Here is a 14996-nt window from a genome sequence, read left to right as displayed (position 1 = left end):
AATGCTAATCATCAATTTTACACATTCCATTTCTTCACAACGCAAGTTTCTTGAGACTAAGCTTGGTGTAAGACAGGATGTATGATGCAAAGTCAAATGATTGTGATTATATGCATATACTGCAAGTCCAGTGCAAAATGGTGAATTCAAATCTGTTTACCCAACAGACAACACAATAATCACTTTAAAATCAACGAGGACACATTTAGCCTCAGGGGTTTGCAAAGTTGTGGATGCTATCAAAAAACATTAGCATTGTTATTATTGCATATTAGGAAGGTTACTATAAATGCTGGTAACAATGATAGAAGTAGACTACATTCGCCTGAGATGTTTTATAAATGCAACAAAGATTTTTGTTAAAGTTTTATTTCCTGTATTTTGCAACAGCTATAAAAAAAAAGTTTGTATTTTTTAAAATGTATTTTCCAAAAACGGACATTTAAAAAAAAGCACACATTGAACAGTGAAAAAGTGAAATTTTAACAATAAATCAAAAAACAAGATAATATGTATGTGCACAGTGTTCCTGTCAATGTTTCATGGTCCAGACCCTGCCAACAGTGACAAACAGATGAGGCAGTTGGGGTCACGGGAAACACAAATCAGTTATTTTAAATTCTGGTTAACAAATATATGATCAATTATGCTGCAAATCAACCTGAAACGGAAACACATTGAGGCTTATTTGCAGCATAATTTAGTATGATACATACAGTCAGCTTTTCAGTTACCCAGACCCAGCTAAAGAAAACATTTGCACCAATAAATAAAGTATTTTTGAGAAATTGTTATATTTTAACAAATGAACACAGCTGGACAGAAGAATAAACAATCTAAAAATGTCCCTCCAAATAAACACAGCTTTTTGTAGGCACTCAACTGCAGTATGTACATGCACCACATAATGTATGTACCCACATATTTACACATTGCACCTGGCAGAAGTAATTTACTGAACATATAAACAAAGTTTTTTTTCAAAAAAGACACACAATAAATCAGTATTTTGCTTCTTGTGCAGCAAAAAAACAAAAAGATGAGGCCTCAGCCCTCGACAAAGTTTGTCATCTCTTCAAAAATGCTTTTACTTAGAAATATACAATTAATATCTGTATTGACAATGAAGCATGGGAGTTAGGGTTGTTATACAAATAGTGCAAATTGAGTGTAAGTCAACAGTAAGGCAATGGCAATAAAAGCCCTGAAAAGAAAATTGTATGACAGTAAAGCACATGCTGCTACCTGGTCATGTTCGCAACAACATTTTCAGTCTCCACCTCAGCACTCTCTACATTTTCAGTCTCATCCATCACTTGGGACTCCATGTGTATTTGAGGCTCCATCTCTGGCATCTCTTGGTTCAGCTCCTCATGTGCCAATTCTGTTGCTTCCTCTGTTTCATTTGCATCATCCTTTGCATCGTCTCCCTCTGTTTCTTCTGGCTTCGTATTGTCCCATGTATTGTCCAAGTCGTCCTTTCCCTCTTCTTCCTCAGTGGCCATAACAACGTCATTCTGTTCAGTTCCACTGGTTTCTTCTTCTTCGTCATCATCCTCCATCACAGACCCCTCTCCAACTTCACTGTTGTCCATTTCCTGCTCTTCTTGGCTGCTTATTGTTACATCTGCAGGCTGCCAATAATCATACAACTTACCCTATAAGAGGAAAATTGTAAATCAGAGTTAAAACATCTTTTGAGGACTCTTGAACTGACCACTATTTTTATCTTTTAGGAGAAGGAAAGGTTGTAGATAAAATATTCATATAAGAGTGTGTGAATACTGTACATGGAGAGGCCTGGTTCTCTGAAGGAGCATCTGCCACTTGGTGTAGATCCTGGCTACCAGGTCCTTTAACTGCAGGAACAAGTGGGAAGTGGACATTGGTAAACATACTTCTTCTAGTGACCTCATCCTATTTTAAATGGCTTGCATGACTGCATCTTAAAATCAAGGCAGCAATAATGTATTAATGTCATTGCTATTGACAGCAATTATTAAGATGAATTAGCAAATAGTAAATAAGTCTTTCCTAGTTCCTGAAAGGATAAACAGGTACCTAAAATAACTGGAGTGTAGTGCTGCGCAAACACTTATGACTGACAGAACAGGGACAAAACAATGGCATTTAAAATTGAAACAATTAGTTGATTAATCAAGCAAAAGAAGATGTGTGGATAGTTGCTGGTTATCTATGTCTTCTATGATGGTAAATGGAACATCTGGGTTTTGGTTTCTAAAGATGTCACATTGGGCTCTCGAAAAATGTGAGATATTTTTGAGATTTTTAGATTAATTAAGAAAATTATCAAGAGATTAGTCAATAAAGATACTTATCTTAAGTTGCTGCTCCAGCTCAATTTATTACAAAATCATATTTTTATGATTACATTTTTTGTGAAAATAATTCTTAGGTAGCTACCTTGTGTTTCCAAAGGAAATGAAGGGCTAAAATGCATAGAAAAAGCTATGTTTTAAAAAAGTGTGGACTAGGCAGAAGCTGAGTATATATTTTTGCTGTTTATTGTGTGATGGCCCTCTGAGTAGGCCTTTTCCTCCAGGAGCCTAGTGGATGGAGTCGGGTTGTCAGGGAGATACAGGTCACCAGGTCTGACTACAAGATTTATAAGCTGGTGGCTTTAAGTTTAAACTTCAAAACTGATAGAAAGGGCTGCACAACCTCTTAAGGTGTTGTAGAAAATTTTGAAAAGTTTTTTGTGCATCTGGTTCTTTATCAAAGCAAATGGATACATACAAACACCTGCAGTTCTTTTTGCCATCATACTCACCTTGCTCCGGTAAAGACACTTCTCGCTCTCTCTGATGTCAGACTTAACATGTGTTTCCAGCTGAGAGGACAGAACCAGCAGCTGCTTCTACAAGCCACAAAGAAAGGGAAACATGATATTACAGGATTTTAAGACCCCCGTGATTGATTAGCTGAAAGCTGGGGAGACCAGGAAAAAAAAAAAAAAAGAAAATGAAATGAAGTCATACCTTTTGATGGGCTGGGAAGAGCTGAAAATTGGAAGCTTCTTTTGCCAAGGTCAGAAGGCTGTAGCAGAGGTAGTAGGACTAAAACACGATAAACAATCTGTTATAATTCTGTTATAACTATATGAGTCTGTATTAGTCTGTCAATATAAGATTCTTTTACTTACACATAATAAGAAAAGTAGACATGAAAACAAATATTAGGCTGTAACATTTTGAAGAGAAAGGCATTTACCACATCCTTACCTGTTGGTCTAGGTTGGCCATGTCTTCAACTTTGTCACTCCTGATGGAGGAGCTCAGCATGCTTCGGAGAAAGGAGGGTTGCATACGGGGCAGATACAGCCTCAGTTCAGAGAGCTGAGCATGGCAGAAAACAAGGAAGGGGAAAACAGTACATCATTGAATACATTAATTGCATTGTAAGTCATTTAGATAATGTAAAGGAAACTGTATTTAGGTTACACACTGAAGCACATTACCTGAATCTCTTTTTCTTTAGGTCTGTAAGTACATTTTCCGTCCAACAGTTTAGAGATCATAGACAGGCTCAGATGTCGACGTAGTTGCCTATATAAAAAAAGTCAATATTTTGTGTACCATTTTACAAACAATACAATCAAATGAAATATCTTTAACAAAAAACACTCATTGTGCAGGAAAACTAGACATAAGCAGATCAGAGACAGAAGACCAGATGAAAGGACTTACTTCCCACGTGTGTTGTCAGGCAGCAGTTGAACTAACAGGCACATGTTGTGGTGGTCATCTGTCAGATCAGTCAGGGCCTGGCAGATTCTGGGCAGCTGGAAACATTGAAGATCAATAATAAATAAAGGGAATAAGGGAACAGGATTCACACACATTTTGGCCAAATGATTTCCATGACTTAAAACCAATTTTTCATGACCCAATGTTCAGTGAATTTCTGTGTAGGGAGAAAAAATACATATAATTTCTATTAACCAAAATAATTCCCAAGTATATTTAAATGCAGTAGGAATTGGTGATAATTCAATATTATTTTATCAACCATCAGTGGAAGTAAATAGAAATGATATGATCATATCACATTTTTATACACTTCTGCTGCAAAAATTAATGATTCAAAGTAAATTAGAACAAAAACTAAACTACAAAATATGTAAGTTTTAAAGAGTTCTGTCTGATAAGCTTTGGCGCACAATTCACTGCAATGCAAATGAGTTTATTTCACGTGATATGGCACTGATTTGCTATGCAATATTCCTACTAATGTTGAAATATCCACTGCTGAGTACTTTGCATTTTTCTCTTGTTTATTCATCACGTCCCTGGTGTATAAAGGCTTCAGACTAGATTTTTAAAAAATGCTGACAAAGTAAACACTACTCGTGCTTCTATGGTAATCTATGATTCTCACTATTCCGTTGCAACATCAAACTCAAGTAATCAGAGGAACATATGAACTGACCATGGTGTTCCACTCCCTGATGTTGTTGACAATTTTGTACTGTAGAGGGTACAGCTCCACGCTGGCCTGGGGGATGAGCCGTGTGTCCAGGCAAACTCTTCCCACCACAGTTAGCAGCAACAGCAGCTCAACGTCGCTGTACGCCCGTGGACAGAGGTCCATACAGTAAGACAGGTACTGCAGACAAGAACACAGGAGAAACAACCAGGTCGTAAATGGTCTGAATGGTGAAACTGCTTTCTCTGCAAACAGCTGTTCCTGTCAGCTATCTGTTTCCTTTTGCATCTCACCTTCAAAATGTTGTTGCAGTTGTGTTCAGGGAAAGTGTCCTGTTCATTGTTGCTAGAGGGACTTTGACTTTTAATGTAGACGTCCTCCCTGCATAAACACACGCAAATTCAACTGCATGAAAGAAGACATCAAACAAATTTCAGCTCCTATCTTAAGCTTTGAGGAATTCGAGTAAGGCAATAAAGAGGAACGTTACAGCAAATCTCCCTCGGTGAATGGAGGCTGCAAATTCTCAAAAGGGAAGAGAGTAACAAAAGCAGCTCCCATATTCATCAGGACCAGCGCCACATCGGCCAAACTGGGCACCCACACGTTAAACAGCTGGCTTCCATGTTTCACTAAAAAAAACAGACAAACATGTCAGCAATGTCTTAACAATAGCGAGGAAATACAAATATTGTGTGAATGTGTGTGTGTGTGTGGGGGGGTGCTGACCTATCTTATAAGCAGCAGTGCAGGCAATGTCACATAGGGCCTGTAGTATCTTTTCGGATACCATCCTCTCATTATGGACTGACATCATCTGTCAACAAAGAACAATTGTTGCAGCTCTGACATTTTGACAAAAATCACTACTGAGATGGTACAGGTGTATGTGTATGTGTATGTGTGTGTGTAAGACTTACCTTAAATAGGAAACGGGTAACCTGAGTTGGACAGGGTGAGTAACAGTCATAAGCTTCCTGGAACAATCCAATATTTACCTGCAATCTCAGTTGAGCAGGGCTGGACCTGGCAGAGGGCAGGGGGACATATGCAAAGATCAGAATAATTAATTATTAAAAAAAACGGTCCAGAGCTTTGCTAATGGTCAAAAGAGGCTGCAATGTTCAATGCATCCCACAGTATAAAGTGCTAGATGGAACTAGCAACACACTTAAGATTTTCTTTTCCAGAGGTGAGGCTAAGAATGAGTGAATGAGACAAGTTCACATAATGGCCTAAGGATTGTCCGAGAGGAAAGCTGTGCCCAAAACAGAAAAAGCTCATCCTCTGGGAAGCATGAACATGCCTTGCTAATTTGATCATTACATTTTCATAGTATATTACATATAGTGTTTACATATATTATACTTCAAGGGTCAAGTGGAAAATTTGAGCCAAAACTGGTCTGGAATGACAGGTCAGAAAAACTGAAGAATGGCCCTGGGGACAATGATCACCCATATCAAATTTCATTGTAATCTAGTCTTCAGTTACCAAGATATGATGCTCTGATGTGTACATACACAAACAAAACTCACCAAAGAAGTGTTTTCTGTGCTCTCCCCTGTGGATTGACCATGTACTGTCTGAGCTGTAACGTATCATGGTTGAAGATTTGGCCAAATTTCTCCAGGTTGAACACTATTTCTCCTGGAGGTAATTCCCTGTCTGTACTGGACATCAATGAGTAACGTTGCAGGAATTCCCTAAAGAAAAGACAAAAAAATATATAAATGCAGATTAAAGTAAACTACTGTGCAACAACTGTATCCCAGTGACACGGTTTATTGTGCTTCTGCGTTCCTTACTGGTGTTCAGTGGAGATGCCCTCCTCCTGGTTCTTCTCAGTGTCCTCATATTCAGCTATTCTCAACAAGTTCTCTTCACATGCAGTTAGAAGTTCTGTCTCAACAGCTTTAGCTCTGATGGTAGAAAAGAATTTGGAGAAAGTTAACTCCTCTCCTGTGCAGCAACTGTAGCTCAGATTGAACAGTAATGCTAGTTTTCTGAATAATATACTTTTTACTGGTGTTCATTTCCCTCAGCATCAGATCAAGGTTGTTCTTGTAGATGCACGACTTTGTGGTGGATGGCAGTGGCTGCTGTGGGAAACACAACAAACAACACTTAAGATCCAAACAAAGATGCATGTTTTGCTTGTCCTTTAACTCAGTGAGTTGGATGATCATACACATAAAACCATGTACAAAAAAAGACAAGTCATGTGGAGCTTACGGTTTTTGAATGGCAGCTGCTATGTCCTGGTGTACTGGGCTCTGAGAAGGCTCCCTTCTCCGGGGTATCTGGAGGCTTGGTAACACGCTCCATCATCTCCTGCAAGGAAAGCAGCTCCTCCTCCTCACTGCTATGAGAGCTCTGGGTTAGATCCAAATCTAACGCAAAGCTCAGGCCTAGGTCCAGCTCCACATCTATAAGATCCTCTTCATTTACCTCCTTTCTACCATCCCCTCTTACCTCCAGAAGTGGAAACTGAGAACCATGAGATTTAGAAGTTTGTTCAGAGGAAGCAGTGTCAGTCTCTGGAGAGCTTGTTCTTGCATTGCTGTTGACAGATGTGTGTTTCACATCAGATTTAACACCTTCTTCGTTCAGCTGTGTGACAGTACTGGGGCTGGACACAGTGCTAGACAAACCATTCTCTAAAGTGGGTTTGATCATTCCCCCATTTGTCTTGGGCTTTGCAGTCTTATGGGCAGGGCTGACCACATAGGTCATGGGATCAGGGGTGAAAAGCGTATCTATATCATCAGGGATTGTAACAGGTCTTCGTGAGCGGGCAGTTTTGTTGTGTTCTATCGTGCGACAACTCAGAGAACGTGAACTTGGTTTTGAGGCTGGTTTGGCAGTGCTACTGTCCAACTTTCTCCTCTCCTCCACCTGATTATCACTGTTCACTGTCTTGGCTGGTAAGACTGAGGTACTACGGTGAGTATGATGAGAGTGGAGGCTGCCTAACTGAAAACGATGTGAGCTACCAGTGTCCTTCTGGGGAACATCTGGGGATAACAAAGAGCTTGATTTATGCCTTTTATCATTCTCCTCACTTCTTTTCCTCAAATTTCCTTCACCTGACTTTAAAGATGATTTCAAATCTATTATCTTCAGAGTATTATTCTGTGAGGAACTTATAAAGGCTTGCTTTGCCCCAATTGATGGTTGTCTCTTTATACAAGGTTTGGGTGACAGTGATGTGCAGGATGACTGGGTGGGTTTACACATGGATGATAGTTCCAAGTTGTTTGATTGGCCACATGCTGGTTCTGTGCACAGATGGCTGTCGGTGGTTTTATGTGACAGCTCCATAACTGAAGAAGGCCCCGATGATGGCTGACACACCAGTGAAGTGCTGAGTGAGTTGCCAACATTGGGTTTTGGTGTCTGCTCTGAGTTTGTACTCAGAAGACATGGTTTCTTGGCACTGTCGTCACAGTCCTCAAACTCCCTGCGCCTCTTCTGAGATGAGTAATGGGTCATTGCTGGAGACAGAAAAAGACAAATAATATATTTTCTTTTACAAATACTACACAGAGAAAACATGAATATACATAATGAGGAAAGAAGGGAACATTAAAGAAGTTTAAAGCTGTTTAGGCGGACTATAGTGACACATCTAACACGGCACTGTTGTTGACCCTTAAACATTGCTACAGAATAATGTCAATCCAGACATGTCAGACAATCCCACTGCCATCTCCATCAGCCAAGTAAAGGGATTTCACATTACGTACAGGTCAAAAAGGTTCAAAGTAGACATAAACAATTTTACAAATTCAACATCCAGTGCTTGTTGTCACTGAAGTGCCAATAAGGTTAAATATTGCAGCTTTATAAGTATGAAGTAGCAAAATGGAAGATGGAAAGAGTTAATCAAATCTCCATGTGAGCAATACAGAAAGGGGGGGGCAGCAAATGGAGGTGCAAATAAGAACAATAAGGGTGCAAATAAGAACAATAGGAAGAACAAGATCAATAAAGGTGTTACAAATGTTAAAGTTTAAAGTGACTTTTGCCCTGCAGTAGTGGATTTGGATGTTTATAATCAGAGAAGAACAAATAAGAACAAACAGAGCAAAAAGGTAACGTGTACTGATCTGTAGGGCTTATATCTGAATTTTATGTCCAGTTTTATAATAACTACCAAAGCAAAAACAAATGCACATTTACACATCTATGTATAAATTAAGTAGTGTAGTGATTTACTTGACAGTATTACCTGAAATTGACTTTTCACTTGGAGATGTTCCTTTATGTTGTTGGTCCTAAAAAAGAAAAAGAAAAGTCAGTAACAGCACTACTATGCACCCTATACTATCAAAGACCAAGCTACACCTAATTCATGTATTGAATAATTTAAAACAACCAGCTGTTCAACACTGGCATATTTCCAGGAGATAATCAGTAAATATCAGTAAACTGCCTGACTAAACACATGGCAAATACTCTTTAACTTCTCTAAGATTTTAAGATCTAATAACTGCTAAGATCTCCAGCAGGTCTCGTGTTGTGTTTATTGTCGGCCCTTTCCCTGGTTGGAAAAAGGACCAAACCACCAAGAGCTTTGTGGACGGGATTAAAAATTTCATCCCTCTGATGCGGCTCCTGAAAAAAATTAATGAGCATTTACTTAAAATGTATTTTATTTGAGTTCATTCGTTTTCAAACAAACATCGCAAGCGCTCACAGATGACAGCTTACGATCCTGCGTAAAGATGCAGGTGACGATATGCTGACGATGTCTTATTGTATCTCAATAACGCTGTGCAAGGTCTCTCACATATTTTGTCCATTTTTGATCGGTATGGTAAATTATCTGGGTTTTAAAATAAATTGGCTTAAATCAGCTTTGTTACCGCTAAATCAGGCAATGGTTAATGCCTCCGTCCCTATTGGGGGACGGAGGCATTAACAGTTATTCCAGTTGTCAAAAACTTTACATATTTGGGGAAAGAAATTTTTCCTTCAATTCCAGCGACAGCCAAAAACAATTAGAACAGTTTACTCAGTAAAATTACTTCTGACTTAGACAGGTGGTCTACATTGCCAAACTCACTTCAGAGTAGGTTGTCAATAATTAAAATGAACATTCTTCCTAGAGTAAATTTTTTCAGTTCCATGTTACCTGTCCCACCGCCTTCCCAGTATTATAGTAGTAAATTGCAGACAGTAGTAAAAAATATTTTATGGCAATCCAAACGGCCTCGCATCAGTCTTTCTACAATGCAGAGGGAGAGACAGGCTGGGGGTCTGTCTCTTCCAGATTTTAAACTTTACAGTTGGGCATTTACACTTAGACCATTATTAACCTGGCTATGGCCTGAGGTGCCAGTGTCTTGGCGTGCTCTGGAGGAGAGCTTGGTGAGCCCTCGTTCTCTCCCAGATCTTTTGTTTTCAAACATATCCATAGCTCAATGTTGTCGGGAGTTCGGCCCTATTGTCTCACAAACGTTATCGATATGGAGATCAGCGGAGAAGCTGTGTGGATGCCCCTCTGCATGGAACCCCGGTTCCTCGCTGTATAAAAATACTAGACTTTTGATTGGTGGCCATCCTATTCGGTTTCCTTGCTGGAAAGACAGGGGTGTGCGTGTACTGGGGGACATTTATGGGAATGAGGGCTTACATTCCTTTCAAGAATTATGCTCAAAATTTAATTTACCACGTTCTTCTTTTTTCTTTTATTTGCAACTGCGATCAGCTCTAAAGGCTAGTGGAGTTCCATTACAGAGTCCTCTCACACCACACTCATTTCATAAAATTCTACTCAGCACAAGAGGCACAAGTGGTTTGGTTCCCAAAAATCGGTAAATGTTACAGCATGCACAACATCCCTTGGCATTAGATGCTTTATGGAGGGCTGACATCCTTGATCTGGACCCAGCTTTTGATTGGAACAAAGTCTGGTCCAACATATTATTAGCATCCAGGAATCCTGATCACCAGCAAATACATTATAACTTTGTCCACCAAGTGTACTTGACACCGAGGAAACTTTACTTTATGAAAATGATTGCTGACTCTAATGGTACTTTCTTTCATATGTTTTGGGAATGCTCCCCGGTGGCCAGATTCTGGGGGATTGTAGCCTCCAACCTTTCAAAGATATTTGGAATTGATTGTCCTCATTCGCCCGTTACCCTCATTTTAAATGATCTCTCTAATTTGGGTTTAAGGTTGAACCAAAAGAGAGCATTATTAGCTGGAGTTACAGCAGCAAAAAAAGCTGGTGGCCACGCATTGCAAGCCTCCACACTTGCTTTCTTTTCAAATATGGGTTCTAACGTATCTAGAAACTGTGTACCTGGGAGTATCAACAGCCCGAGTGCATGGGGCGGAAGAGAAAACAATAGAAATGTGGCAATCACTGTCTGTACACCTCAAAAGCCTTTTAAACTAATTATTTCTAGGAGTAATGGCCTGGCCTGGACTGGACTGGGGTGGGGTGGGGTGTGGTGGGGTGGGATGTTTCTCCTTTTTTTCCTCTTTTTCGGTCTTTTAATTATTTTCTATTGTTATTGTTCTATTCTTGGCATGCATATTGCTCTTGTTCAGAGGCACTGGTTGTCATCTTTTTCTGTATTGCTGCATATGCTATCTGTCAATAAAGTAAAAAATTTGATCACAAAAAAAAAAAGATAGCTGATCTAAGCAACCGCTACTGCAGCTTCTGTGTTGACTGATCATGGTGGGCTGGACATATCCCTCATTACTGGCTGATTAGGGGCAAAATAACATGTCCCCAACAGAAAAAGTCAGACGAGGTCAAACAAAATGGAAATTCAGTCTGATTATAAAGCTGTATCACCTGCCTCTTTGTTTTAAAAATCCTATTACCAAGGTTGAGAACAACTCACCATGCCTTTCCCAAGTGAGCATTACTCTGGCCCCAGCTAAACAAGCCTGGCTTGAGACTCGGCTTGCAGGGGCAAGAGGCAAAAATCTCAAAATGTATTATCAAAGCCCTAAACTTGAACTTGATGATTCATTAAATATACGATAAACTTCACCTGGCAAGGGGCCACACGGCTGAGGGTGGGTAAACTGGAATGATGACCCCTGTCAGAAGACTGGGTACTTGAAGAAGGCTGGTGGCCCCTCGGAGGCCATCGGCTGTTACCAGAACTCCAGTGCTCAAAGTCTGAGTGGGGCAGTGGGCAACCTTCTCGAGCTGCTGTAGTGTTGAGTGATGGGGTCACAGGGGGTCCGTGGAGCTGGACAGTATGCATGGAAGTCTTCGAATCGCTGGATTGAGCCTAACAATAATAGCCACAACATTTCAGCATCACATGACTGCTATAGCACAATTGATAAACAAAAACAAATCTAGGTTTCACTTCATTTTGAAAAGAGAAAAGATTACCTTTTTTGATTCTTGCCTTTGTGCAGTTACATTTTTTCTTCCAGAGTAAGACAAAGTGTCCTTTGATTCAGTCACTTGACCTCTCCTCATGTGGGAGGACGAAATGTAGTTGCCTGAATCCCTCATGAATGGGGGGGATGCAGGATGAAAAACACCAGAAAGCAGGGGCTGTGGCTTATTAGCTGTAGTTCCATTGTTAGTTGGACTGACTGGAGTAGGTCTTGCGTAGGAAGACCCTGGAGGTTGAGCGGAGTGATGTAGAGGACCCTGTCTGTCCCTTGGCGTGGGATGGGGCCTATTCGCTGAGGAACCAATGCTAGTTGGGCTGCTTTGAACGTACCCTGAGGAACAGATTGGTCCCAGATACTGAGGAGGGTGCCGTGGTGGACCCCATCTGTCCCTATGGCACAGCTCATGGCTTTGAAATGGCAACATTCTCCTGGACGGTGGGTGAGGAAGCTGGTTAGGGACCTGAGAAGGCTTCATTGGAAACTCTTGAGGTGTGAAATGGGGTAGGGAGCGCCCCTTAAGTCTGAGGTCCTTTACTGAAACACAGAGGAAACATTTGTTCATTATGGTGTCAAGTCTCCAAAAGAATCAGTGCCAGTGAATACTCTGGAGTGAAAAGGTTGGCATGTTACAATTTATCAGCCAGTCAGGGCCCATCCACCCATCATGTGACATGTCTCTTTTTCATGTGTCAAGTTTTAAACAGTACAAACAAACCTCATTTTTCCAGAGGGTTCCTGACTGCTGTGGGGAATATTTATCCTGTGTTCAATCTGTATTTACTCATGGGTATTTAATAACATCGATTGCGTTTAGTTTATATTTGCTATCATCATAATTACATATTTTCTGTTATATATTCATGTTATTATGCATCTTATTTTACTGACCTTAAGTGACCTGCAGAATATAATGTTAACAGAATGAGAGAAGTCTGAAACTGTGAGTGTATCTAGTGGCACAGTGGTGTGTTGATATTCACTGTATATTCAGTGAAAAGGCCAATAAATTTCAGAGGGCAGTGATGCGCAGTGGAAAGCACTGACAATAAAGCAAAAATGCCTTGGCCAGCCAAAAGCTAACATTGATGTGACTGAACTTGGATTGAAGCTCCACATTAGGAGGAGTTAGAAATAGGTATAAGTGAGAGTGATTTCTGTTTTCTGATTCAGTTGCTCTCAGGGCCAGATTGGTTTAATCACATCACATCAGACTCCTATGACTACTGTTACTTTTACTGATAGTATTGTGTAAGTGGACCTGAACCCATTTGGGTCGCTTTTCCCCACACTGCTACCAAAACTTGACTGGAGTCTAGCATTTATCACAAAAGAAAAAAAAAGAAAGAAACTGAAATTAGGAATTTACAGCATCTCGTGCAGCATGTCAGGCAACATTGCAAATGACAACTACATAATTATAATAATGAGTAAAACACCAGAACAATGGTATGTCTGTCTGGTATGTCACCAGAACAATGCACAGTGTTATATTACACTTATTGGAAAACATCAGACTAATGATTTAACACCATGCACATGGCTCATGCAATCTGTACTTGAGTTAGAAAACGACCAACTGCAAATCCAAACATCAATCCCGACAGCATATACAACAAACTCAACTGACATGTACTATATAGTGATGGGTGTGTTTCAGCAATACAGACTAAATATATTCACTGGCCACAAAGGTAAATCAAATAAAAAAAGTCACTTATTTGCAATATCTTAACCTCTAAATATACAACTATAATGACATTAGTACTGTCATTAATTTATTGCAGAGTGGTTGCAGTTTTTCTTTTATTTTTTTAGGTACCTAATAAATACACATGGCTAAATGTTTATGTTTAAAAACTGATAGCCTAACAGATAGTGCTGTTCCCGCCCTCACTACACAGTAGGTTCAAGTAAACAATGAAAAAATGCTTACATTAGCGCAAGCATCACGGTGTAGATTTAGCTAAATCTACTATTTTCCTAGATATCAGCACTTGAAGATGCTGGATCTGACACAGTGACCCACCTTTACTCCTCGGGGAAAAGTGTTCTGAAAGAGCTCTGCAAGAAAGCCAGAGAGGAGAGGCTGATCATGTTTGGATAATCACTGGTCTGTCACCAAGACGACAACAACTCAGCTCTGCAGTTTTCAAATACTAAGTTACAAAGTGTCGCAGAAAGCGACAAAACACAACACGAAACAAGGAAGATACCTGCTTGCCAATTTCTGCTTGGCTACCAATCACAGCATGCGACGTGAAGTCACTACACAGGTCCAGCGGCACATACTTTGAGGATTAAGGCATTTAGCTTTCACCTTCACGTCGCGTTGACATACTATTCAACGGTACCACCACCACAAAATCTCAATCACAAAAACGTAACTTAGCATTCACATAGTAACAGTAACAGCAATAAATATTTGCAGTGTTATGCTGGCAACTGAAAGCGGCTTGCTAACGCTAGCCATAAGCTTATATACATACATGTTAGCTAGTAAACTGGTATTCCGGACGTGTTTACATAGTCAAAACAACATGGCAGTGTTATTAGCGATAATGATTGCTTGAGCGTTCCGTACTTTCAGAGCACGACTACATGGCGGTGTTCCTCACAGTGCACGGCCAACCTTACTAGCGTTTTAAAACTGTTTACGTTTACGTTAGCTGAATCTGAAAATTGAATGTTAGCAAGTCGTTGTTTCAGGAAGTGCTCTGTTTAGCTAGCTGGCTAACGCGCCGACAGCTTAGCAATGGAATGCAGTCGAAGTCCGTAGATGTTCTTACCGAGTGTTTCCTCGATTTTCTGTTGCTCTTCTCATTTTGTGTATTTGGCAGACTGTCTATAAGCACAGACAGCGACAATAACGGACTATACTCACTTCATCAGTACGGTCTTCCCCGGCGGTACCTACTAAAAACTTGGTATTTCACCCGGGGGCGGCACCTTACGTCCTGCGTCACATAAAGGATTTCGTCACTTTTTGGATAAGATATTAAAATATCATGGATGAAGTCTTATATTGACTCTCAGAACTTTATACTCAAAAACATGTACAACTAAGTAATGCTTAAATATAGTGACATTTAGATGGCTATACTGTATTTAGCCACTCGGTCCAAGTTCTCATTTCCATCAAACCAAATCGTTATGGATTCTTG

At 40.1% G+C, this 14996-nt stretch overlaps 1 protein-coding gene across 2 annotated transcripts; it reads right to left on the bottom strand.

Moving 5' to 3' along the window:
• Positions 1-462: 462 nt before the first annotated feature.
• slf2 (SMC5-SMC6 complex localization factor 2) lies at positions 463-14760 on the bottom strand. Of its 2 annotated transcripts, XM_041948161.1 has the most exons (21): positions 14622-14760; positions 13862-13896; positions 11825-12369; positions 11472-11717; positions 8681-8726; positions 6682-7943; positions 6466-6548; positions 6255-6368; positions 5985-6152; positions 5367-5472; positions 5176-5263; positions 4937-5078; positions 4740-4827; positions 4450-4626; positions 3708-3802; positions 3479-3566; positions 3243-3356; positions 3000-3077; positions 2792-2878; positions 1791-1859; positions 463-1658 (listed from the first exon to the last, which is right to left on the bottom strand). In XM_041948161.1, the coding sequence occupies exons 1-21, from the start codon at positions 14654-14656 to the stop codon at positions 1242-1244; spliced, it is 4083 nt and encodes a 1360-aa protein (XP_041804095.1). In that variant the 5' UTR covers positions 14657-14760; the 3' UTR covers positions 463-1241. The 2 variants fall into 2 exon arrangements, with proteins under 2 accessions (XP_041804095.1, XP_041804096.1); XM_041948162.1 differs by lacking the exon at positions 13862-13896 and having other exon boundaries at positions 14622-14730.
• Positions 14761-14996: the final 236 nt, after the last annotated feature.

Source organism: Chelmon rostratus, chromosome 11 (genome assembly GCF_017976325.1).
Source record: "Chelmon rostratus isolate fCheRos1 chromosome 11, fCheRos1.pri, whole genome shotgun sequence".
In the NCBI taxonomy this organism is placed as follows: Eukaryota; Metazoa; Chordata; class Actinopteri; order Chaetodontiformes; family Chaetodontidae; genus Chelmon; species Chelmon rostratus.
Note: the sequence above shows the minus strand (reverse complement) of the source record. Positions and strands in the feature narration are given on the sequence as shown.

Bases quoted from the DNA above. Each gene is read 5' to 3' on its own strand.
- slf2 (XM_041948161.1), bottom strand. From the start codon at position 14,656: ATGAGAAGAGCAACAGAAAATCGAGGAAACACTCG. The intron at 4,828-4,936 runs GTAACGTTCCTC...GTGTTTATGCAG, and splicing joins TTCACCGAGGGAGATTTGCT to GGAGGACGTCTACATTAAAA. The intron at 1,860-2,791 runs GTGAGTATGATG...TTGTTCCTGCAG, and splicing joins AGTGTCTTTACCGGAGCAAG to TTAAAGGACCTGGTAGCCAG.